This window comes from Panulirus ornatus, chromosome 13 (genome assembly GCF_036320965.1).
Source record: "Panulirus ornatus isolate Po-2019 chromosome 13, ASM3632096v1, whole genome shotgun sequence".
Lineage (NCBI taxonomy): Eukaryota > Metazoa > Arthropoda > Malacostraca > Decapoda > Palinuridae > Panulirus > Panulirus ornatus.
The window spans coordinates 286725-314047 of record NC_092236.1 but is presented as its reverse complement, the minus strand read 5'-3'; the positions used below and the strand labels follow the sequence as shown (position 1 = coordinate 314047).

General features: G+C 41.7%; 1 protein-coding gene across 1 annotated transcript in view; it reads right to left on the bottom strand.

Annotated features, from left to right (window-relative positions):
• The window catches only part of Ziz (dedicator of cytokinesis protein Ziz), a 526511-nt gene that overhangs the window by 301334 nt on the left and 197854 nt on the right, over window positions 1–27323 (bottom strand). Inside the window, exons 14-16 of the mRNA XM_071669140.1 lie at window positions 26003–26592; window positions 13579–13800; window positions 4103–4285 (exon numbers count right to left, since the gene is read on the bottom strand). Coding sequence (XP_071525241.1) covers window positions 4103–4285; window positions 13579–13800; window positions 26003–26592 — 995 coding nt within the window. The remainder of the gene's footprint in view (window positions 1–4102; window positions 4286–13578; window positions 13801–26002; window positions 26593–27323) is intronic.

Sequence of the window (27323 nt, the reverse complement as noted above, 5' to 3'; positions counted from 1 at the left end):
AGTAGGGTTGAGGGTCAAGTCAATTGGGAGGTGAGTTTGAATGGAGAAAAACTGGAGGAAGTGAAGTGTTTTAGATATCTGGGAGTGGATCTGTCAGCGGATGGAACCATGGAAGCGGAAGTGGATCATAGGGTGGGGGAGGGGGCGAAAATTTTGGGAGCCTTGAAAAATGTGTGGAAGTCGAGAACATTATCTCGGAAAGCAAAAATGGGTATGTTTGAAGGAATAGTGGTTCCAACAATGTTGTATGGTTGCGAGGCGTGGGCTATGGATAGAGTTGTGCGCAGGAGGATGGATGTGCTGGAAATGAGATGTTTGAGGACAATGTGTGGTGTGAGGTGGTTTGATCGAATAAGTAACGTAAGGGTAAGAGAGATGTGTGGAAATAAAAAGAGCGTGGTTGAGAGAGCAGAAGAGGGTGTTTTGAAATGGTTTGGGCACATGGAGAGAATGAGTGAGGAAAGATTGACCAAGAGGATATATGTGTCGGAGGTGGAGGGAACGAGGAGAAGAGGGAGACCAAATTGGAGGTGGAAAGATGGAGTGAAAAAGATTTTGTGTGATCGGGGCCTGAACATGCAGGATGGTGTAAGGAGGGCAAGGAATAGAGTGAATTGGAGCGATGTGGTATACAGGGGTTGACGTGCTGTCAGTGGAGTGAATCAAGGCATGTGAGGCGTCTGGGGTGGACCATGGAAAGCTGTGTAGGTATGTATATTTGCGTGTGTGGACATGTGTATGTACATGTATATGGGGGGGGGGGTTGGGCCATTTCTTTCGTCTGTTTCCTTGCGCTACCTCGCAAACGCGGGAGACAGCGACAAAGTATAAAGAAAAAAAAAAAAAAAATATATATATATATATATATATATATATATATATATATATATATATATATATATATATATATATTCTTTCTTTCTTTTAAACTATTTGCCATTTCCCACGTTGGCAAGGTAGCGTTAAGAACAGAGGACTGGGCCTTTTTTGGAATATCCTCACCTGGCCCCCTCTGTTCCTTCTTTTGGAAAATTAAAAAAAAAAAAACAAGAGGGGAGGATTTCTAGCCCCCCCGCTCCCTCCCCTTTTAGTCGCCTTCTACGACACGCAGGGAATACGTGGGAAGTATTCTTAATCCCCGATCCCCAGATATATATATATATATATATATATATATATATATATATATATATATATATATATATATATATATATATATATATATGTGGTTTCAGAAGTGGTAGAGGATGTGTGGATCAGGTGTTTGCTTTGAAGAATGTATGTGAGAAATACTTAGAAAAGCAAATGGATTTGTATGTAGCATTTATGGATCTGGAGAAGGCATATGATAGAGTTGATAGAGATGCTCTGTGGAAGGTATTAAGAATATATGGTGTGGGAGGCAAGTTGTTAGAAGCAGTGAAAAGTTTTTATCGAGGATGTAAGGCATGTGTACGTGTAGGAAGAGAGGAAAGTGATTGGTTCTCAGTCAATGTAGGTTTGCGGCAGGGGTGTGTGATGTCTCCATGGTTGTTTAATTTGTTTATGGATGGGGTTGTTAGGGAGGTGAATGCAAGAGTTTTGGAAAGAGGGGCAAGTATGAAGTCTGTTGGGGATGAAAGAGCTTGGGAAGTGAGTCAGTTGTTGTTCGCTGATGATACAGCGCTGGTGGCTCATTCATGTGAGAAACTGCAGAAGCTGGTGACTGAGTTTGGTAAAGTGTGTGAAAGAAGAAAGTTAAGAGTAAATGTGAATAAGAGCAAGGTTATTAGGTACAGTAGGGTTGAGGGTCAAGTCAATTGGGAGGTGAGTTTGAATGGAGAAAAACTGGAGGAAGTGAAGTGTTTTAGATATCTGGGAGTGGATCTGGCAGCGGATGGAACCATGGAAGCGGAAGTAGATCATAGGGTGGGGGAGGGGGCGAAAATTCTGGGAGCCTTGAAGAATGTGTGGAAGTCGAGAACATTATCTCGGAAAGCAAAAATGGGTATGTTTGAAGGAATAGTGGTTCCAACAATGTTGTATGGTTGCGAGGCGTGGGCTATGGATAGAGTTGTGCGCAGGAGAATGGATGTGCTGGAAATGAGATGTTTGAGGACAATGTGTGGTGTGAGGTGGTTTGATCGAGTAAGTAACGTAAGGGTAAGAGAGATGTGTGGAAATAAAAAGAGCGTGGTTGAGAGAGCAGAAGAGGGTGTTTTGAAATGGTTTGGGCACATGGAGAGAATGAGTGAGGAAAGATTGACCAAGAGGATATATGTGTCGGAGGTGGAGGGAACGAGGAGAAGAGGGAGACCAAATTGGAGGTGGAAAGATGGAGTGAAAAAGATTTTGTGTGATCGGGGCCTGAACATGCAGGAGGGTGAAAGGAGGGCAAGGAATAGAGTGAATTGGAGCGATGTGGTATACCGGGGTTGACGTGCTGCCAGTGGATTGAATTTGGGCATGTGAAGCGTCTGGGCTAAACCATGGAAAGCTGTGTAGGTATGTATATTTGCGTGTGTGGACGTATGTATATACATGTGTATGGGGGTGGGTTGGGCCATTTCTTTCGTCTGTTTCCTTGCGCTACCTCGCAAACACGGGAGACAGCGACAAAGCAAAAAAAAAAAATATATATATATATATATATATATATATATATATATATATATATATATATATATATATATATATATATATATATATATATATATGTATTTAGCTCTGCAAATGCTAGTGGAGAGGAAATACGTTTGCATATGTGACTATAATACTGAGTGAGGCTGGGGTACATTTATTGTTTCTGGGGCAGAGGTGGATGGCTTTTGAGTGTGGCACAGGTAGGTAGCATTGTTTACAGCTGCAATAATCTGTGTGTCTGTTTCATGCTTATGGCAAAATAATTTGAGTTACTGCATGCTGGTGATCTATGCTGGAAGTTTGGAAGCATCTTGTAATGGTTCTGGAAACTGAAACTTTGTTTGATTCTGAAGATTTTGAATTAGTTTTGAGTATGATAGTACACCAGGCTGAGGAGGCTCAGTGTATAGTTGTCCTTTTCAACTGTTAGTGGAGAATGAAAAGTTTCTTTCAGACAGATTGATGAAAAAGATATGAGGCAATATGGATGAAGGTAAAAGAAGGAGAGGTGCACTATGAAACAGATGAAGAGATGCTGTAAATGAAGTGCTCAGGGTTGAAGACACTTCAGATGAAAATGATGGGGGAATGATTCCATACTAATAAATAAGTGGTGAGAATGGAGATGTCATTCTAACCTGGACCACATTAGTAAAACATTATGAACATATATCTAAGTGGATGAGCATTATTGCATGACAGCTGGAGACTGAGTGTGAACGAATGGGGCCTTTGTTGTCTTTTCCTAGCGCTACCTCGCACACATGTGGGGGGAGGGGGATGTTATTCCATATGTGGCGAGGTGGCGATGGGAATGAATAAAGGCAGACAGTGTGAATTGTGTGCATGGGTATATATGTATGTGTCTGTGTGTGTATGTATATGTGTACATTGAGATGTATGAGTATGTATATTTGCGTGTGTGGAAGTGTATGTATATACATGTGTGGGGGGGGGTCGGGCCATTTCTTTCGTCTGTTTCCTTGCGCTACCTCACAAACGTGGGAGACAGCGACAAAGCAAAATGAATATATAAATATATCTAAGTGGAAGCCCATGTTTACTTTAGCAAACTAGAAAAATTAGGTGATATGAGACTGTATGTACTTGAGAGACTTCATGTAAATAACAAAATGCAAATCAACAGAAAGGTAAAAGATATTCCTTTAATTCATCAACATCTAAACAACCTATGCAGAAGCCAGGTAGTTTCATGATGTTATTCTCATAATTCTAAGGATACTGTGGAAGGTGTATAAAAAACCTTACCTTGAAAAAATTATCAAATGCTTCTCAAAGAAGAAGTGTTTCTCCAAAACTTTCTCATCAATTCAAAGCAGCTGACTGAGTCCTGATGCTTTTGCTTACCACCATGTTAGATCAGGATAAAAAGTACAGGCAGCTTCATCTAACAGGTTTTACATGGCATCAGATCATCCATTCATCATAAAAAGTAAACAATGAATAACATTTGAAATACCTTAATATAAGAATGCAGTATGTCCTCACGTCCAGCTTCATACACTTGGTCTATAATGTGAACCATTACTCGTGAGACATTTGTAGCAACATCTGGCCCACTATTGAGGAGAACAGCCAAAAGTTGGTTAATGAGAGTTGGCAAGAAGGCAACAATAGTGCCAACTTCAAGTGCATGGAGAGCCTGTCCAAAAAAAACAAAAAAACAAAGACACTCAAATGTTGAGACAGAAATCATAATTTTCTGCATTACATTAATCAAATATATATATCAATGAATGAATGTAGCCACCTTGGTATGGTGAAGATTTATATATGGATCTACATTCTCTATGAAGTGCATGGCCTTTGTTACCAAGAGAAATGCAATAAATATATAAAAATATGTCATTATCATCATCATATTTGATTGCCATTTCCTGCATCAGCGAGGTAGCACCAGGAAACAGACAAAGAAAGACTGAGCCACTCATATACACACAAATATATGTACACACATACACAAACATGTACATACATATACATATCAACAAATACATACACAAACACACTACTCATATATACACATGTACATATTCATACTTGCTTGCCTTCAGTCCATACCTGGTGCCATCCTGCTCCACAGGAAACAGCATTGCCACTCCGTGTCAAGGATGTGTGGTAATAAAAAGAGTGTAGTTGAGAGAGCAAAAGAGGGTGTGTTGAAATGGTTTGGTGACACAGAGAAAACAAGTGAGGATAGGTTGGAAAAGTGGATATATGTGTAAGAGGTGGAGGGATTTTGAGTGATTGGGGCCAGAATATGCAGGAGGGTGAGAGGCATGCTAGGATTAGAGTGAATTGGAATGATGTGGTATACCGAGGTTGACATGTTATCAATGGACTGAACCAGGGTATAGTGAAATGTCTGGGGTAAACCACAGAAAGGTCTGGTTTATCCCTGGGGATAGGGGAGAGAGAATACTTCCCAAGTATTCCCTGTGTGTCATAGGTGAGTAAAAGGGAAGGGAGCGGGGGCTGAAAATCCTTCCCTCCCATTTGTAATTTTCCAAAAGAAGGAACAGAGACTAGTGCCAAGTGAGGATATCTAATCTAAGGTTCAGTCCTCTGTTCTTGACACAAATTTCGCTAATGTGAGAAATGGCAAACGTGTATGAATTCGTTTTTCTTTTTATACTTGATTGCTGTTTCCTGCATCAGAGAGGTAGCGCCAGGAAACAGACGAAGAATGGCCCATCCACTCACATGCAAACACACAGACACACACACACACATACACATGTCTAATGTCATGTGTGATGCACCAAAACCACAGCTCCCTATACACATCCAGGCCCCACAGACCTTTCCATGATTTACCCTAGACGCTTCACTTGCCCTGGTTCAGTCCACTGACAGCATGTTGACCCCGGTATACCACATCATTCCAATTCACTCTATTCCTTGCATGCCTTTCACCCTCCTGTGTGTTCAGGCCCCAATCACTCAAAATCATTTTCACTCCATCCTTCCATCTCCAATTTGGTCTTCTGTTTCTCCTTGTTCCTCTACCTCTGACACGTATATATCCTCTTTGTCAATCTTTCCTCATTCATTCTCTCCATATGTCCAAACCATTTCAACATGCCCTCTTCTGCTCTCTCAACTACACTCTTTTTTATTGCCACACATCTCTTTTACCCTTTCATTACTTAATCAAACCACCTCACACCACACATTGTCCTTAAACATTTCGTTTCCAAAACATCCACCCTCCTCTGTACATAATCATATTTGCTTGTCTTCAATCCAATCGCCTCTCCTTGCATCAGCAAGGTAACACCAAGAAACAGACGAAAAAAGGCCACATCCACTCACAGTCATTCTCTAACCGTCACATGTAATGCACCGAAACCACAGCTTACTATCCACACCTAAGCTCCACAGACCTTTCCATGGTCTACCCTAAACGTTTCACATGCCCTAGTTCTGTCCACTGACTTCGCACTGACCCTGGTATACTCCATCATTCCAATTCACGCCATTCTGTGCACAGCTTTCATCCTCTTGCATGTTCAGGCCCCAATCACTCAAAATCTTTTTCACTTTATCCTTCCATCTCCAATTTGATCTCCCGGTTCTCCTTATTCCCTCCACTTTTGACAGATATATCCTCTTTGTCAATCTTTCCTCACTTATTATCTCCATATATCCAAAACATTTCAACACACCCTCTTCTTCTCTCTCAAAGAAACTCTTTCTATTTCCATACATCTCTCTTACCCTTTCATTATTTACTTGATCAAATCATCTGACACCTCATATCATACTCAAACATTTAAATTTCAACACATCCACCATACTTCACACAACCCTATCTATAACCCATATCTCACAACCATATAATATTGTTGGAACTGTTACTCCTTCAAACATACTCATGTATGCCCTCCAAGATAACATTCTCTCTTTTCACACATTATTCATTGCTCCCAGAATCTTCATTCCCTCCCACACCCTACGACTCATTTCCGCTTCCATGGTTCCATTTGCTGACAAGTCCACTCCCAGATCTAAGGATAGATTTTCTTACATATAAACGTGCACGTAGTGCATTAATACGCAGCCATGTAATTCTTACCAATAAACCATTGTGTCTGTGTGTCTGTCTGTCTATCAAATATCTAACACACTTTAATTCCTCCAATTTTTCTCTATTCAAACTCACATCCAAACTACTTGTCCCTCAACCCTGTTGAACTTAACAACCTTGTTTTTATTCACATTTACTCCCAATTTACTCCTTCACACTCTCTTCCAAACTCAGTCACCAACTTTGGCAGTTTCTCATTCGAGTCAGCCACCAATGCTGTATTATCAGTGAACAACAAATGGCTCACTTCCCAGACTCTCTCATCCCCAACAGACTGCATATTCACCCCTCTCTCCAAGAATCTTGCATTAGCTCCCTAACTAACCCATCCATAAACAAATTAAACAACAACGGTGACACCACACACCGCTGCCACAGCGGTTCTTCAATAAGAACCAAAACTCTCCCCTCTTGCTACAAATACAAATGCCTTACACCGTTGATAAAAACTTTTTACTGCTTCCAGCAGCTTACTTCCCACCCTGTATATTCTTAAGATCTTACACAAAGCATCTTTATCTACTCTATCACATGCCTTCTCCAGATCAATAAATGCCACACACAAATCCATCTATTTTTCTCTAAGTATCTCACACATTCCTTACAGCAAATACCTGATCCACACACCCTTTGCCACTTCTGAAACCACACTGCTCCTCCCCAATTTGATGCTCTGTACATGCCTTCCCCCTCTTAATAAGAACTCTCCCATACATCTAACTAGGTATACGCACACACCTTTATCACCTTTGCCTTTATACAATGGCACTATACATGCATTCTGAGAATCCTCAAGCACTTTACCATGACCAATACATACAATGAATATCCTTACCAACCAATCAACAACACAGTCACCTCCTATTTTAATAAATATAACTGCATTCATTTTTCATTTCATTTCAAGCTAGAAGTTTCAGTTTTCTAAATTGTTTCTTACATTTTTCATATGTATATATATGTATGTGTGTGTGTGTGTGTGTGTAAGTGCATATGTGTGTGTATGTGTGTGTGTGTGTGTATATATATATATATATATATATATCATCCCTGGGGATAGGGGTGAAAGAATACTTCCCACGCATTCCTCACGTGTCATAGAAAGCGACTAGAGGGGACGGGAGCGGGGGGCCAGAAATCCTCCCCTCCTTGTACTTTTTTTAACTTCCTAAAATGGGAAACATAAGAAGGAGTCACGCAGGGAGTGCTCATCCTCCGCGAAGGCTCAGACTGGGGTGCCTAAATGTGTGTGGATGTAACCAAGATGTGAAAAAAGGAGAGATAGGTAGTATGTTTGAGGAAAGGAACCTGGATGTTTTGGCTCTGAGTGAAACGAAGCTCAAGGGTAAAGGGGAAGAGTGGTTTGGGAAGGTCTTGGGAGTAAACTCAGGGCTTAGTGAGAAGACAAGAGCAAGGGAAGGAGTAGCAATACTCCTGAAACAGTAGTTGTGGGAGTATGTGATAGAATGTAAGAAAGTAAATTCTCGATTAATATGGGTAAAACTGAAAGTTGATGGAGAGAGATGGGTGATTATTGGTGCATATGCACCCGGGCATGAGAAGAAAGATCATGAGAGGCAAGTGTTTTGGGAGCAGCTGAATGAGTGCGTTAGTGGTTTTGATGCACGAGACCGGGTTATAGTGATGGGTGATTTGAATGCAAAGGTGAGTAATGTGGCAGTTGAGGGAATAATTGGTATACATGGGGTGTTCAGTGTTGTAAATGGAAATGGTGAAGAGCTTGTAGATTTATGTGCTGAAAAAGGACTGATGATTGGGAATACCTGGTTTAAAAAGCGAGATATACATAAGTATACTTATGTAAGTAGGAGAGATGGCCAGAGAGCGTTATTGGATTACGTGTTAATTGACAGGCGCGCGAAAGAGAGACTTTTGGATGTTAATGTGCTGAGAGGTGCAACTGGAGGGATGTCTGATCATTATCTTGTGGAGGCTAAGGTGAAGATTTGTATGGGTTTTCAGAAAAGAAGAGTGAATGTTGGGGTGAAGAGGGTGGTGAGAGTAAGTGAGCTTGGGAAGGAGACTTGTGTGAGGAAGTACCAGGAGAGACTGAGTACAGAATGGAAAAAGGTGAGAACAATGGAAGTAAGGGGAGTGGGGGAGGAATGGGATGTATTTTGGGAATCAATGATGGATTGCGCAAAAGATGCTTGTGGCATGAGAAGAGTGGGAGATGGGTTGATTAGAAAGGGTAGTGAGTGGTGGGATGAAGAAGTAAGAGTATTAGTGACAGAGAAGAGAGAGGCATTTGGACGATTTTTGCAGGGAAAAAATGCAATTGAGTGGGAGATGTATAAAAGAAAGAGACAGGAGGTCAAGAGAAAGGTGCAAGAGGTGAAAAAAAGGGCAAATGAGAGTTGGGGTGAGAGAGTATCATTAAATTTTAGGGAGAATAAAAAGATGTTCTGGAAGGAGGTAAATAAAGTGCGTAAGACAAGGGAGCAAATGGGAACTTCAGTGAAGGGCGCAAATGGGGAGGTGATAACAAGTAGTGGTGATGTGAGAAGGAGATGGAGTGAGTATTTTGAAGGTTTGTTGAATGTGTTTGATGATAGAGTGGCAGATATAGGGTGTTTTGGTCGAGGTGGTGTGCAAAGTGAGAGGGTTAGGGAAAATGATTTGGTAAACAGAGAAGAGGTAGTAAAAGCTTTGCGGAAGATGAAAGCCGGCAAGGCAGCAGGTTTGGATGGTATTGCAGTGGAATTTATTAAAAAAGGGGGTGACTGTATTGTTGACTGGTTGGTAAGGTTATTTAATGTATGTATGACTCATGGTGAGGTGCCTGAGGATTGGCGGATTGCGTGCATAGTGCCATTGTACAAAGGCAAAGGGGATAAGAGTGAGTGCTCAAATTACAGAGGTATAAGTTTGTTGAGTATTCCTGGTAAATTATATGGGAGGGTATTGATTGAGAGGGTGAAGGCATGCACAGAGCATCAGATTGGGGAAGAGCAGTGTGGTTTCAGAAGTGGTAGAGGATGTGTGGATCAGGTGTTTGCTTTGAAGAATGTATGTGAGAAATACTTAGAAAATCAAATGGATTTGTATGTAGCATTTATGGATCTGGAGAAGGCATATGATAGAGTTGATAGAGATGCTCTGTGGAAGGTATTAAGAATATATGGTGTGGGAGGCAAGTTGTTAGAAGCAGTGAAAAGTTTTTATCGAGGATGTAAGGCATGTGTACGTGTAGGAAGGGAGGAAAGTGATTGGTTCTCAGTGAATGTAGGTTTGCGGCAGGGGTGTGTGATGTCTCCATGGTTGTTTAATTTGTTTATGGATGGGGTTGTTAAGGAGGTGAATGCAAGAGTTTTGGAAAGAGGGGCAAGTATGAAGTCTGTTGGGGATGAGAGAGCTTGGGAAGTGAGTCAGTTGTTGTTCGCTGATGATACAGCGCTGGTGGCTGATTCATGTGAGAAACTGCAGAAGCTGGTGACTGAGTTTGGTAAAGTGTGTGAAAGAAGAAAGTTAAGAGTAAATGTGAATAAGAGCAAGGTTATTAGGTATAGTAGGGTTGAGGGTCAAGTCAATTGGGAGGTGAGTTTGAATGGAGAAAAACTGGAGGAAGTAAAGTGTTTTAGATATCTGGGAGTGGATCTGGCAGTGGATGGAGCCATGGAAGCGGAAGTGGATCATAGGATGGGGGAGGGGGCGAAAATTCTGGGAGCCTTGAAGAATGTGTGGAAGTCGAGAACATTATCTCGGAAAGCAAAAATGGGTATGTTTGAAGGAATAGTGGTTCCAACAATGTTGTATGGTTGCGAGGCGTGGGCTATGGATAGAGTGGTGCGCAGGAGGATGGATGTGCTGGAAATGAGATGTTTGAGGACAATGTGTGGTGTGAGGTGGTTTGATCGAGTAAGTAACGTAAGGGTAAGAGAGATGTGTGGAAATAAAAAGAGCGTGCTTGAGAGAGCAGAAGAGGGTGTTTTGAAATGGTTTGGGCACATGGAGAGAATGAGTGAGGAAAGATTGACCAAGAGGATATATGTGTCGGAGGTGGAGGGAAAGAGGAGAAGAGGGAGACCAAATTGGAGGTGGAAAGATGGAGTGAAAAAGATTTTGTATGATCGGGGCCTGAACATGCAGGAGGGTGAAAGGAGGGCAAGGAATAGAGTGAATTGGAGCGATGTGGTATACCAGGGTTGACGTGCTGTCAGTGGATTGAATCAGGGCATGTGAAGCGTCTGGGGTAAACCATGGAAAGCTGTGTAGGTATGTATATTTGCGTGTGGGGACGTATGTATATACATGTGTATGGGGGTGGGTTGGGCCATTTCTTTCGTCTGTTTCCTTGCGCCACCTCGCAAACGCGGGAGACAGCGGCAAAAAAAAAAAAAAAAAAAAAAAAAAAAAAAAAAACTGCATTACCATCCACTGCAATCGCCTTGCTACATTTCATGTTCCGCAAGGCTTTCACCACCTTCTCTCTCTTCACCAAACCACTCTCCATAACTCTCTCACTTTGCATACCATCCCAGCCAAAGCATCCGACATCTGCCTCTCTATTATCAAATATATCGAAAAATCCTTCAAAATACTCATCCCATCTCCTCCTCACTTCATTACCAGTTATCACTTCCCTTTTTGCCCCATTCACTGATATCCAATTTGTTCTCTTGTCTTTCACACATTATTTACCTCCTTCCAAAGCATCTTTTCATCTTCCCTACAGTTTATGATACTCTCACCCCAACTCTCATTTGCCCTCTTTTTCAACCCCTGCACCTTCCTATTGACCCCCTGCTGTTTCTCTTATACATCTCTCAATCATCTTCATTCCTAAACTGTAAGTACCATCTAAATGCCTCCTGTTCTCTTTCACAAGCAACTCTACTTATTCATCCCAACACTCATTATCCTTTCTAATCAGCTCATCTCCCACCTTTTGCATACTGCATGCATCTCTTGCACATGCCATCGCCGCTTCCTCTAAATACCTTCCATTCCTCATCCACTCCCCTCACTTTACTTGCTCTCATCTTCTCCCATTCTACACTCAATCTCTGATGGTATGTCTTCACAAAAATCTCCTTACCAACCTCAGTTAATCTCACCAGTCTCTTTTCCTTAACATTGTTTCCTCTTTTTTGAAAACCTCTACTAATCTTCACCCTTGCCTCTGCAAGATGTTGATGATATCCTAAAAGCTGCCCCTCTCAGCTCACTTACATCCAAAAGTCTCTCTCTTACACACCTATCACAAAAATCTCCTTACCAACCTCAGTTAATCTCACCAGTCTCTTTTCCTTAACATTGTTTCCTCTTTTTTGAAAACCTCTACTAATCTTCACCCTTGCCTCTGCAAGATGTTGATGATATCCTAAAAGCTGCCCCTCTCAGCTCACTTACATCCAAAAGTCTCTCTCTTACACACCTATCAATTAATACATAATCTCACAATACCCACTAGCCATCTCTCCTATTCACATATGTATACTTACGTGTATCTCTCTATCTAAACCAAGTATTCCCAATCACCAGTCTTTTTTTCCGAACATAACTCCAGAGGCTTTTCACCATTTCCATCAATAACACTGAATACCTCATATGAACCAATTATGCCCTCAGCTGCCATATTACTTACCTTATAATTTAAATCACCTATCACTAACACTCAGTCTCATGCATCAAAGCTGCTGAAACACTCACTCAGCTGCTCCAAAAACACATACTTCTCATGATTTTTTTATCATGTCAATGTGCATAAGCACCAATACTCACCCATTTCTCGCCATCCACTTTCAATTTTCCTCACATCAATCTAGAAATTACTTGCTTACACTCTATCACACACTCCCACAACTTCTGCTTCAAGAGTAGTGATACTCCTTCCTTAGCTCTTGTCCTCTCACCAACCCCAACTTCCTAAACTCCTCAGACATTTCCAAACAATTCTTCCCCTTTACCCTTGAGCTTTGTTTCACTCAGATCCAGAATATCCAAGTTTCTTTCCTCAGACATACTCATCTCTTCTTTCTTCTCATCTTGGTTACATCTGCACACATTCAGTCACCACATTCTGAGCCGTCGAGGAGGATATAGGAAATGAGGTACAACTATTTCTCCCCTACCTCAGGGATAAAAGAAAAATAAATTTGAAAATACATACGGCTTATCTAAACACAAGCATATGCCAATACTGTATTCTGACATTCAATTTTGCTAGAATCATTTTTCTTTTTAAATAGTTTATTCTATCTACCCACCAATCATCATATGTCCATTTCCAATTTAATGGAATACAAATGCACATACAGTTTCTGCAACATCACACAATTCCTCAGGATGTTAAAATGAAACAAGAACTGTTGCACTTATAAAAATATAACATTCCTTTTCATCGTTAAGGCGATCTTTCAGCTGAAAACAGTCTCCATTCATATCACTTCTATACAAAAAATACCCCACTGTAAAACAAAGACAAAAAATGATCTTTACACAGTTATTCCTCTTACCCTGAATTGAGTAATGCTGAAAAAGCAGAATCAGCTGACCTCCAAAGCCTTAAATTTGGCTGTGATATTAAATACTAAATGATCTAATATGGTTTTACCAAGGTTTTGATGAACTGGGGCACTGACTACATTTATATAAATGCAGCAGTGAAAATTCACCAGAATGTCACAGTCTGGAAGTGTTTATGTTATATGGGGAATTTCAATACAGAGAATCTCATCTTAAAGTGTTCTACCTTAAATAATCAGAGATAACAGAACAACTGGTCTAGAGTTTGAGTATATAAAGCCCCTTTTTTGGCATCAAAGCAGTTGGAGATAAACCAACGCTGCTATGTATGACACAAATATCTAAGCATTACATACCTTTAGATTTTTGAGAGTTTCCACATCCATGGGCTGGCTGGACCTTGGACTGGTGGCAGCACAGCCACCACTAGAGGAGATGACTGAGGGAAGAAGGGAGGAACTGGAGTGGAAAAAGTTGTGCAAGTGCTGATCTGCACTCAAAACTGTAGAGACCATACGCATGGACACACGAAAAATGCTCTTTTGGCTGTCGACCCAACGCACTTCTGGTCCAGCAAACTGGAAAGTTTACCAGTTCCAATAAGATCATTACTATTACAAAAACAGAATTTTTTTTTCTTAATATCACACTTAATTGCCATCTCCTACGTTAGCGAGGTAGTGCAAATAAACAGACGAAAGAATGGTACAATCCACCCTCAGGCATATATATACATAAATGCCCACACACACACATATACATACCTATGCATTTCAACGTATACATACACAGACATCTTTCTTTCATACTATTCGCCATTTCCCGTGTCAGCGAGGTAGCGTTAAGAACAGAGGACTGGGCCTCTGAGGAAACATCCTCATCCAGCCCCCTTCTCTGTTCCTTCCTTTGGAAAGTAAAAAAAAACAGAGAGGGGAGGATTTCCAGCCCCCCTCTCCCTTCCCTTTTAGTCGCCTTCTACGACACGCAGGGAATACGTGGGGAGTATTCTTTCTCCTCTATCCCAAGGGGATATATACACATACACATGTACATATTCATACTTGCTGCCATCATCCATTCCCGTTGCCACCCAGCCACACATGAAACAGCACTGCCCCCAACACACAGTGAGGCAATGCCAGGAAGACAACAAAGGCCACATTCATTCACACTCAGTCTAGCTGTCATGGGTAATGCACCAAAACCACATCTCCCTTTCCACATCCAGGCCCCACAAAACTTTCCATGGTTTACCCCAGACGATTTACATGCCCTGATTCAATCCACTGACAGCGCATCGACCCTAGTATACCACATCGCTCCAATTCACTCTATTCCTTGCATGCCTTTCAACCTACTGTATGTTCAGGCCCTAATGGCTAAAAATCTTTTTCACTCCATCCTTCCACCTCCACTTTGGTCTCCTACTTCTTCTTCCCTCTACTTCTGACATGTATATCCTCTTCGTCAATCTTTCCTCACTCATTCTTCCCATGTGATCAAACCATTTCAACACACACTCTTCTGCTCTCTCAACCACACTCTTTTTATTACCACACATCTCTCTTACCCTTTCATTACTTACTCGATCAAACCACCTCACACCACATATTATCCTCAAACATCTCATTTCCAGCACATCCACCCTCCTTCACAAAACCCTATCTATAGCTCATGCCTCGCAACCATATAACATTGCTGGAACCACTATTCCTTCAAACATACCCATTTTTGCTTTCCAAGATAACATTCTCACCTTCCACACATTCTTCAACGCTCCCAGAACCTTCGCCTCTCCCCCACCCTGTGACTCACTTCTGCTTCCATGGTTCTATTCGCTGCCAAATCCACTACCAGATCTCTAAAACACTTCACTTCCTCCAGTTTTTCTCCATTCAAACTTACCTCCCAAATAAGTTGTTCCTCAACCCTACTGAACCTAATAACCTTGCTCTTATTCACATTTTACTCTCAGCATTCTTCTTTCACACACTTTACCAAACTCAGTCACCAGCTTCTGCAGTTTCTCGCCCGAATCAGCCACCAGCGCTGTATCATCAGCGAACAACAACTGACTCACTTCCCAAGCTCTCTCATCCACACAGACTACATACTTGCCCCTCTCTCCAAAACTCTTGCATTTATCTCCCTCACAACTCCATCCATAAACAAATTAAACAACCATGGAGACATCATGCACCCCTGTCACAAACCTACGTTCACTGAGAACCAATCACTTTCCTCTCTTCCTACTCGTACACATGCCTCACATCCTCGATAAAAACTTTTCAATGTTTCTAACAACTTGCCTCCCACACCATATATTCTTAATGCCTTCCACAGAGCATCTCTATCAACTCTATCATATAACTTCTCCAGATCCATAAATGCTACATACAAATCCATTTGCTTTTCTAAGTATTTCTCACATACATTCTTCAAAGCAAACACCTGATCCACACATCCTCTATCCTCTACCACTTCTGAAACAACACTGCTCTTCTGCAATCTGATGCTCTGTACATGCCTTCTTCCTCTCAATCAATACCCTCCCATATAATTTACCAGGAATACTCAACAAACTTATACTTCTGTAATTTGAGCACTCACCTTTATCCCCTTTGCCTTTGTACAATGGCACTATGCATGCATTCCGTCAATCCTCAGGCACCTTACCATGAGTCAAACATACATTAAATATCCTTACCAACCGGTCAACAACACAGTCACCCACTTTTTTAATAAATTTCCCTGCAATACCATCCAAACCCACTGCCTTGCCAGCTTTCATCTTCTGCAAAGCTTTTACTTCCTCTACTCTGTTTACCAAATCACTCTCCCCAACCCTCTCACTTCGAACACCACCTTAAGCAAAACACCCTATATCTGCCACTCTATCATCTAATACATTCAACAAACCTTCAAAATACTCACTCCATCTCCTTCTCACATCACCACTACTTGTTATCACCTCAACATTAGCCCCCTTCACCAATGTTCCCATTTGTTCTCTTGTCTTACACACTTTAGTTACCTCCTTCCAAAGCATCTTTTTAATTTCCCTAAAATTTAATGATACTCTCTCACCCCAACTCTCATTTGCCCTCTTTTTCACCTCTTTCACCTTTCTCTTGACCTCCTGCCTCTTTCATTTATACATCTCCCAGTCATTTGCACTATTTCCCTGCAAACCTCATCCAAATGCCTCTCTCTTCTCTTTCACTAATAATCTTACTTCTTCATCCCACCACTCACTAGCCTTTCTAATCTGCCCACCTCCCATGCTTCTCATGCCACAAGTATCTTTTGCACAAGCCATCACTGCTTCCCTAAATACATCTCATTCCTCCTCCACTCCCATTACGTCTTTTGCTCTCACCTTTTTCCATTCTGCACTCAGTCTCTCCTGGTACTTCCTCTTACAAGTCTCCTTTCCAAGCTCACTTAATCTCTCCAATCTCTACAAATCTTCACCTTCACCTCCACAAGATAATGATCAGACATCCCTCCAGTTGCACCTCTCAGCACATCAACATCCAAAAGTCTCTCTTTTGCGCGCATATCAATTATCACATAATCCAATAACGCTCTCTGGCCATCTCTCCCACTTACATACGTGTACTTATGTATTCCTATGAGTCCACAGGAAAAATGAAACACGATTAGTTCCAAAGTGCACTTTCGTGTAATAATCACATCATCAGGGGAGACACAAGAGAGAAATATGTCAGTTGATATACATCGGAGAGACGAAGCTAGGACGCCATTTGGTATATCTCTCTTCTTAAACCAGGTATTCCCAATCACCAGTCTTTTTTCAGCACACAAATCTACAATGTGTGGTGTGAGGTGGTTTGATCGAGTAAGTAATGTAAGGGTAAGAGAGATGTGTGGAAATAAAAAGAGCATGGTTGAGAGAGCAGAAGAGGGTGTTTTGAAATGGTTTGGGCACATGGAGAGAATGAGTGAGGAAAGATTGACCAAGAGGATATATGTGTCGGAGGTGGAGGGAATGAGGAGAAGTGGGAGACCAAATTGGAGGTGGAAAGATGGAGTGAAAAAGATTTTGAGTGATCGGGGACTGAACATGCAGGAGGGTGAAAGGCGGGCAAGGAATAGAGTGAATTGGATCGATGTGGTATACCGGGGTTGACGTGCTGTCGGTGGATTGAATCAGGGCATGTGAAGTGTCTGGGGTAAACCATGGAAAGCTGTGTGGGGCCTGGATGTGGAAAGGGAGCTGTGGTTTTGGGCATTATTGCATGACAGCTAGAGACTGAGTGTGAACGAATGAGGCCTTTGTTGTCTTTTCCTAGCGCTACCCCGCACACATGAGGGGGGGAGGGGGATGGTATTCCATGTGTGGCGAGGTGGCGGTGGGAGTGAATAAAGGCAGACAGTGTGAATTGTGTGCATGGGTATATATGTATGTGTCTGTGTGTGTATATATGTGTGTACATTGAGATGTATAGGCATGTATATTTGCGTGTGTGGACGTGTGTATGGGGGTGGGTTGGGCCATTTCTTTCTTCTGTTTCCTTGCACTACCTCGCAAACGCAGGAGACAGCGACAAAGCAAAATAATAAAAAAAAATAAAATCTACAAGCTCTTCACCAATTCCATTCACAAGACTGAACACCCCATGTACACCAATTATTCCCTCAACTGCCACATTACTCACCTTTGCATTCAAATCACCCATCATTATAACACAATCTTGTGCATCAAAACTACTAACACACTCACTCAGCTGCTCCCAAAACACTTGCCTCTCAAGATCTATCTTCTCATGCCCAGGTGCATATGCACCAATAACCACCCATCTCTCTCCATCAACTTTCAGTTTTACACACATCAATCTAGGGTTTACTTTCTTACACTCTATCACATATTCCCACCACTCCTGTTTCAGTAGTGCTACTCCTTCCCTTGCTCTTGTCCTCTCACCATCCCCTGACTTTACTCCCAAAACATTCCAAAACAGCTCTTCCCCTTTACCCTTGAGCTTCGTTTCACTCAGAGCCAAAACATCCACGTTCCTTTCCTCAAACATACTACCTACCTCTCCTTTTTCCTCATCTTGGTTACATCCACACACATTTAGACATCCCAATCTGAGCCTTCAAGGAGGATGAGCACTCCTTGTATGACTCCTTCTTCTGTTTCCCTTTTAAGAAAGAAAAAATACGAGGAGGGGAGGGTTTGTAGCCCCCCGCTCCTGTTCCCTTTAGTCACCTTCTACGAAAGATGAGGAATGCGTGGGAAGTATTCTACTTCCTTCTCCCTATCTCAAATTCCTGCATTGGTGAGGAAGTGCTAGGGAAAGAAAAAGAATATGGCCTCATTTGCTCACATCCAGTCTATCTGTCATGCATAACACAGAAACCAGGGCCCCTTGTCCACAACCAGGACCCAAAGACATTTCTGTGGCTTCCCCTACCACTTCATATGCCCTGGTTCAGCCCACTGAAAACACATTGTTCCAGTATACTCCATTCCCTGCAGAGGCTTTCACACCAAATCATAAGGGTTAGAATGAACCTGACCTGTATATTCCAAGGAACACATATCATGGCTCAGAATGGAGAAAAATATATTCAACTTCCCTAGGTATTGAATTGAAAGGAAAAATATGTCTGGTATCTCAAAAAACTTGGTAATACAGATTATATCAAACAAAATCAAAGTTAAAAACTGAAATATGTACTGTATAAAATAAATATCATGAGAGACTTCAAATTATCTTATATGATCATTGCCTATGATTTCATTATGATCCCTTAATGGACTACTTAGTAATCTGATAGCATATCATTCAATTAATTCACAATGAACTAACGATAAGATACATGTTAAAAGATTACATACCAATAATGCTAGAACCACATATCTTGAAAATAAATTTGCATAACTGTCAAATGACTTCTTTTATTGCTGTGCATTATTACCAAATTAGTTATGGAATTAAAAGTAATTTACTCATATGGTGAGTTATGGTTCCCATCTACTTTCAAATGACTTTTGTTTAAGAAAAACCAAAAAGCCATCAAGTGCAGATAACACAACTTACCCCCTTTCCAAGTCCAAGAGGCTCAATGGAGAGGTATTTTGCTGGCAAATGAGCAGCTACAGGGAGCATCTGTTCTTCAATTATAATTCTACCCTTGCAGGTAAGGGGTAGCCATGAGTAACCCACCACTGTCTCAACAGGTACATCCCTCTTCCCTGCTTTGGCTGCCTCAATGGCTACATGTGAGAATGTAAACAGAAGATGATGTTGTGCAGTTAGGTTGTGGGGTAACAATATTTTCACTTCATCTCCCCACTCAGGCCAGGTGTTGTGGTGCAACACAATTGTTGACATCTGCACTGTTAAAGCTCCTGAACCTGGGTGGCCATATATGGATCGAAGAGGGGCAGCACCTTCTGCATCAGAGTCCCGAAGTTCAACGGTGCATACCAAGTTTCTAGCCCGACTGAAGCTCTTCTGATTTTCATAATTAAGGAAGTGAGGATAAACATAAAGATGGTTGCAATAGCTCACATATGGATGGATGTCATCAATATGATTGCTTGGAAATTCCTGCACCTCCACCGTAGGTTCATGAGTTGGGGGGTTTGGAAAAGGCTTGACTGGCTCCAAAGCAGGTGTGAGTGAATCTGAAAGAAATTTGATGTTTATATTCTTTTGAAAGAATAAGTAAATAATATCATTATACTTTTATCATCCATAACTAATGCTAAAACCCTTTATGGGGCTCCTAGAGCTTTGAAACTGCATTACACACAAGAGGCAAGAAAATAATGGACTTATCTACAGTAAAAAGTTCCTCAATGTAACCATAATCCCTTCCATCAACTGACAATGCAAGTGACTTTCACTGGGGGTAATATCAATTAGCAAGTAACTATATCACATGTGACTTGTGCTTTTTCCACAATGTCTCCCAGGCATCCACCTACCTCCCCTTTAGGGTTCTCAACTGGCATGGTTGTGATTCCATCCTGTAGTGCAGTAAGGCAGGTATGCAGTCTGTAGGAATTGAAGGGGCACGGGAAGTGTCAGTTGTTGTTTGCTTATTTCATGGCACCAGCGACAGATTGGGAGAGAAACTGAAGAAGCTAGTATCTGAATTTGGGATAGTGTGTGAAAGTTGAGAGTAAATGTGAGTAAAAGCAAGGTTTTTAGGTTCAGCATTGCAAAGAAACAGGTTGGTTGGGATGTGAGCATGAATACAGAAAACTTGGAGGAAGTGAAGTGGTTTGGATACCTGATAGTAAGCATGACTGCTTTTGGAACCATGGAGGCTGAGGGGACAAAGGTTATGGGAGCACTGAAAAATATCTGGATAGGGAGGTCACTATCTGTGAGGGAGAGAATGAGTATGCTTGAAGGTAGAGTAGTCCTGACAGTGTTGTATTGATGTAAGGCATGAACTATGGATGAGAAAATGTTGAAAATAAAATGTATGAGGACACTATGTGGTGTGGGGAAGGTTGAGCAAGTAAATAATAATACGCTAAGAAAAAGGTGTGTAAGTAAAAAGAGTATGGTTCAGACAGCTTAAAAAGATGTGTTGAAATTGTTTGGACATATAGAAAGAATAAGGGAGGAGAGGTTGACAAAGAGGATATATTTATGAAAGAAGGAAAGGATTTCAAGGGGAAGACCAAACTAAAGATGCAATGATGTAGTGAATTAGATTCTGAAAGCTCAGGATTTGCACATATAGGAAAGTGAATGGCACACAGAATAGAGTGAAGTGCAGCAATGTGATACACAGAGGTCAACATGCTGTCAAGGGAGGGAACCAGGGAATTTGAAGCAGCCAGGGGAAACCACAGAAAAGCTTATGGGGCCTGTATGTGTATAGGAGGGTGGTTTAGGTGCATTACTCATAACAGCTAAAGAATATATGCGAGCAAATGAGGCAATTTTTTTGTCTCTTCAAACAGCAAACAAATATGAAGCAAAAGGTATGTTCATAATCATAATTGCCTGCCTTCATCCATTCCTGGCGCTATCCCATGTCACAGCATTGCGAACCCCTGCTTCAGCACGGTAGCACCAGGAAAACAGGCATAAAAAGCCACATTCGTTCACACTCGGTCTCTAACTGTCATGTATAATGCACCAAAACCACAGCTCCCTATCCACATCCAGGCCCCCACAGACGTTTCCATGGTTTAACCAAGACCTTTCACATACCCTGGTTCAGTCCATTGACAGCACGCTGACTCCAGTATACCACATCGTTTCAATTCACTCTATTCCTTGCACGCCTTTCACCCTCCTGTATGATCAGGCCCCAATTACTCAAAATCTTTTTCTCACCATCTTTCCATCTCCAATTTGGTCTCCCACTTCTCCTTGTCCCCTCCATCTCCAACCCATTTCAACATACCCCATCCATTAACAAATTAAACAACCATGGAGACATCACACACCCCTGCCGCAAACCTACATTCACTGAGAACCAATCACTTTCCTCTCTTCCTACACGTACACATGCATCCTCTACCACTTCTGAAACCACACTGCTCTTCCCTAATCTGATGCTCTGTGCATGCCTTCACCCTCTCAATCAATACCCTCCCATATAATTTACCAGGAATACTCAACAAACTTATATCTCTGTAATTTGAACACTCACCTTAGTCCCCTTTGCCTTTGTACAATGGCACTATGTAAGCATTCCGCCAATCCTCAGGCACCTCACCATGAGTCATACATACATTAAACAACCTTACCAACCAGTCAACAATACAGTCACCCCCTTTTTTAATAAATTCCACTGCAATACCATCCAAACTCACCGCCTTGCTGGCTTTCATCTTTCACAAAGCTTTTACTACCTCTTCTCTGTTTACCAAATCATTTTCCCTAACCCTCTCACTATGCACACCACCTCGACCAAAACACCCTTTATCTGCCACTCTATCATCAAACACATTCAACAAACCTTCAAAATACTCACTCCATCTCCTTCTCACATCACCACTACTTGTTATCACCTCCCCATTAGCCCCCTTCACTGAGGTTCCCATTTGTTCCCTTGTCTTATGCACTTTATTTACCTCCTTCCAAAACATCTTATTATTCTCCCTAAAATTTAATGATACTCTCTCACCCCAACTCTCATTTGCCCTCTTTTTCACCTCTTGCACCTTTCTCTTGACCTCCTGTCTCTTTCTTTTATACATCTCCCACTCATTTGCATTATTTCCCTGCAAAAATCGTCCAAATGCCTCTCTCTTCTCTTTCACTAATACTCTTACTTCTTCATCCCAACACTCACTACCCTTTCAAATCTGCCCACCTCCCACGCTTCTCATGCCACAAGCATCTTTTACGCAAGCCATCACTGATTCCCTAAATACATCCCCTTCCTCCCCCACTCCCCTTACCTCCTTTGTTCTCACCTTTTTTCCATTCTGTACTCAGTCTCTCCTGGTACTTCCTCACACAAGTCTCCTTCCTAAGCTCACTTACTCTCACCACTCTCTTCACCCCAACATTCTCTCTTCTTTTCTGAAAACCTCTACAAATCTTCACCTTCACCTCCACAAGATAATGATCAGACATCCCTCCAGTTACACCTCTGAGCACATTAACATCCAAAAGTCTCTCTTTCGCGCGCCTATCAATTAACACGTAATCCTATAACGCTCTCTGGCCACCTCTCCTACTTACATGCATATACTTTTGTATTTTTTTTTTTTTTTTACTTTGTCGCTGTCTCCCGCGTTTGCGAGGTAGCGCAAGGAAACAGACGAAAGAAATGGCCCAACCCCCCCCATACACATGTATATACATACGTCCACACACGCAAATATACATACCTACACAGCTTTCCATGGTTTACCCCAGACGCTTCACATGCCTTGATTCAATCCACTGACAGCACGTCAACCCCGGTATACCACATCGCTCCAATTCACTCTATTCCTTGCCCTCCTTTCACCCTCCTGCATGTTCAGGCCCCGATCACACAAAATCTTTTTCACTCCATCTTTCCACCTCCAATTTGGTCTCCCTCTTCTCCTTGCTCCCTCCACCTCCGGCACATATATCCTCTTGGTCAATCTTTCCTCACTCATCCTCTCCATGTGCCCAAACCACTTCAAAACACCCTCTTCTGCTCTCTCAACCACGCTCTTTTTATTTCCACACATCTATCTTACCCTTACGTTACTCACTCGATCAAACCACCTCACACCACACATTGTCCTCAAACATCTCATTTCCAGCACATCCATCCTCCTGCGCACAACTCTATCCATAGCCCACGCCTCGCAACCATACAACATTGTTGGAACCACTATTCCTTCAAACATACCCATTTTTGCTTTCCGAGATAATGTTCTCGACTTCCACACATTCTTCAAGGCCCCTAGAATTTTCGCCCCCTCCCCCAGCCTATGATCCACTTCCGCTTCCATGGTTCCATCCGCTGCCAGATCCACTCCCAGATATCTAAAACACTTCACTTCCTCCAGTTTTTCTCCATTCAAACTCACCTCCCAATTGACTTGACCTCAACCCTACTGTACCAAATAACCTTGCTCTTATTCACATTTACTCTTAACTTTCTTCTTCCACACACTTTACCAAACTCAGTCACCAGCTTCTGCAGTTTCTCACATGAATCAGCCACCAGCGCTGTATCATCAGCGAACAACAACTGACTCACTTCCAAGCTCTCTCATCCCCAACAGACTTCATACTTGCCCCTCTTTCCAAAACTCTTGCATTTACCTCCCTAACAACCCCATCCATAAACAAATTAAACAACCATGGAGACATCACACACCCCTGCCGCAAACCTACATTCACTGAGAACCAATCACTTTCCTCTCTTCCTACACGTACACATGCCTTACATCCTCGATAAAAACTTTTCACTGCTTCTAACAACTTTCCTCCCACACCATATATTCTTAATACCTTCCACAGAGCATCTCTATCAACTCTATCATGGAAATGGTGAAGAGCTTGTAGATTTATGTGCTGAAAAAGGACTGATGATTGGGAATACCTGGTTTAAAAAGCGAGATATACATAAGTATACTTATGTAAGTAGGAGAGATGGCCAGAGAGCGTTATTGGATTACGTGTTAATTGACAGGCGTGCGAAAGAGAGACTTCTGGATGTTAATGTGCTGAGAGGTGCAACTGGAGGGATGTCTGATCATTATCTTGTGGAGGCTAAGGTGAAGATTTGTATGGGTTTTCAGAAATACTTTTGTATATCTCTCTTTTTAAACCAGGTATTCCCAGTCACCAGTCCTTTTTCAGCACATAAATCTACAAGCTCTTCACCAATTCCATTCACAAGACTGAACACCCCATGTACACCAATTATTCCCTCAACTGCCACATTACTCACCTTTGCATTCAAATCACCCATCATTATAACACAATCTTGTGCATCAAAACTACTAACACACTCACTCAGCTGCTCCCAAAACACTTGCCTCTCAAGATCTATCTTCTCATGCCCAGGTGCATATGCACCAATAACCACCCATCTCTCTCCATCAACTTTCAGTTTTACACACATCAATCTAGGGTTTACTTTCTTACACTCTATCACATATTCCCACCACTCCTGTTTCAGTAGTGCTACTCCTTCCCTTGCTCTTGTCCTCTCACCATCCCCTGACTTTACTCCCAAAACATTCCAAAACAGCTCTTCCCCTTTACCCTTGAGCTTCGTTTCACTCAGAGCCAAAACATCCACGTTCCTTTCCTCAAACATACTACCTACCTCTCCTTTTTCCTCATCTTGGTTACATCCACACACATTTAGACATCCCAATCTGAGCCTTCAAGGAGGATGAGCACTCCTTGTATGACTCCTTCTTCTGTTTCCCTTTTAAGAAAGAAAAAATACGAGGAGGGGAGGGTTTGTAGCCCCCCGCTCCTGTTCCCTTTAGTCACCTTCTACGAAAGATGAGGAATGCGTGGGAAGTATTCTACTTCCTTCTCCCTATCTCAAATTCCTGCATTGGTGAGGAAGTGCTAGGGAAAGAAAAAGAATATGGCCTCATTTGCTCACATCCAGTCTATCTGTCATGCATAACACAGAAACCAGGGCCCCTTGTCCACAACCAGGACCCAAAGACATTTCTGTGGCTTCCCCTACCACTTCATATGCCCTGGTTCAGCCCACTGAAAACACATTGTTCCAGTATACTCCATTCCCTGCAGAGGCTTTCACACCAAATCATAAGGGTTAGAATGAACCTGACCTGTATATTCCAAGGAACACATATCATGGCTCAGAATGGAGAAAAATATATTCAACTTCCCTAGGTATTGAATTGAAAGGAAAAATATGTCTGGTATCTCAAAAAACTTGGTAATACAGATTATATCAAACAAAATCAAAGTTAAAAACTGAAATATGTACTGTATAAAATAAATATCATGAGAGACTTCAAATTATCTTATATGATCATTGCCTATGATTTCATTATGATCCCTTAATGGACTACTTAGTAATCTGATAGCATATCATTCAATTAATTCACAATGAACTAACGATAAGATACATGTTAAAAGATTACATACCAATAATGCTAGAACCACATATCTTGAAAATAAATTTGCATAACTGTCAAATGACTTCTTTTATTGCTGTGCATTATTACCAAATTAGTTATGGAATTAAAAGTAATTTACTCATATGGTGAGTTATGGTTCCCATCTACTTTCAAATGACTTTTGTTTAAGAAAAACCAAAAAGCCATCAAGTGCAGATAACACAACTTACCCCCTTTCCAAGTCCAAGAGGCTCAATGGAGAGGTATTTTGCTGGCAAATGAGCAGCTACAGGGAGCATCTGTTCTTCAATTATAATTCTACCCTTGCAGGTAAGGGGTAGCCATGAGTAACCCACCACTGTCTCAACAGGTACATCCCTCTTCCCTGCTTTGGCTGCCTCAATGGCTACATGTGAGAATGTAAACAGAAGATGATGTTGTGCAGTTAGGTTGTGGGGTAACAATATTTTCACTTCATCTCCCCACTCAGGCCAGGTGTTGTGGTGCAACACAATTGTTGACATCTGCACTGTTAAAGCTCCTGAACCTGGGTGGCCATATATGGATCGAAGAGGGGCAGCACCTTCTGCATCAGAGTCCCGAAGTTCAACGGTGCATACCAAGTTTCTAGCCCGACTGAAGCTCTTCTGATTTTCATAATTAAGGAAGTGAGGATAAACATAAAGATGGTTGCAATAGCTCACATATGGATGGATGTCATCAATATGATTGCTTGGAAATTCCTGCACCTCCACCGTAGGTTCATGAGTTGGGGGGTTTGGAAAAGGCTTGACTGGCTCCAAAGCAGGTGTGAGTGAATCTGAAAGAAATTTGATGTTTATATTCTTTTGAAAGAATAAGTAAATAATATCATTATACTTTTATCATCCATAACTAATGCTAAAACCCTTTATGGGGCTCCTAGAGCTTTGAAACTGCATTACACACAAGAGGCAAGAAAATAATGGACTTATCTACAGTAAAAAGTTCCTCAATGTAACCATAATCCCTTCCATCAACTGACAATGCAAGTGACTTTCACTGGGGGTAATATCAATTAGCAAGTAACTATATCACATGTGACTTGTGCTTTTTCCACAATGTCTCCCAGGCATCCACCTACCTCCCCTTTAGGGTTCTCAACTGGCATGGTTGTGATTCCATCCTGTAGTGCAGTAAGGCAGGTATGCAGTCTGTAGGAATTGAAGGGGCACGGGAAGTGTCAGTTGTTGTTTGCTTATTTCATGGCACCAGCGACAGATTGGGAGAGAAACTGAAGAAGCTAGTATCTGAATTTGGGATAGTGTGTGAAAGTTGAGAGTAAATGTGAGTAAAAGCAAGGTTTTTAGGTTCAGCATTGCAAAGAAACAGGTTGGTTGGGATGTGAGCATGAATACAGAAAACTTGGAGGAAGTGAAGTGGTTTGGATACCTGATAGTAAGCATGACTGCTTTTGGAACCATGGAGGCTGAGGGGACAAAGGTTATGGGAGCACTGAAAAATATCTGGATAGGGAGGTCACTATCTGTGAGGGAGAGAATGAGTATGCTT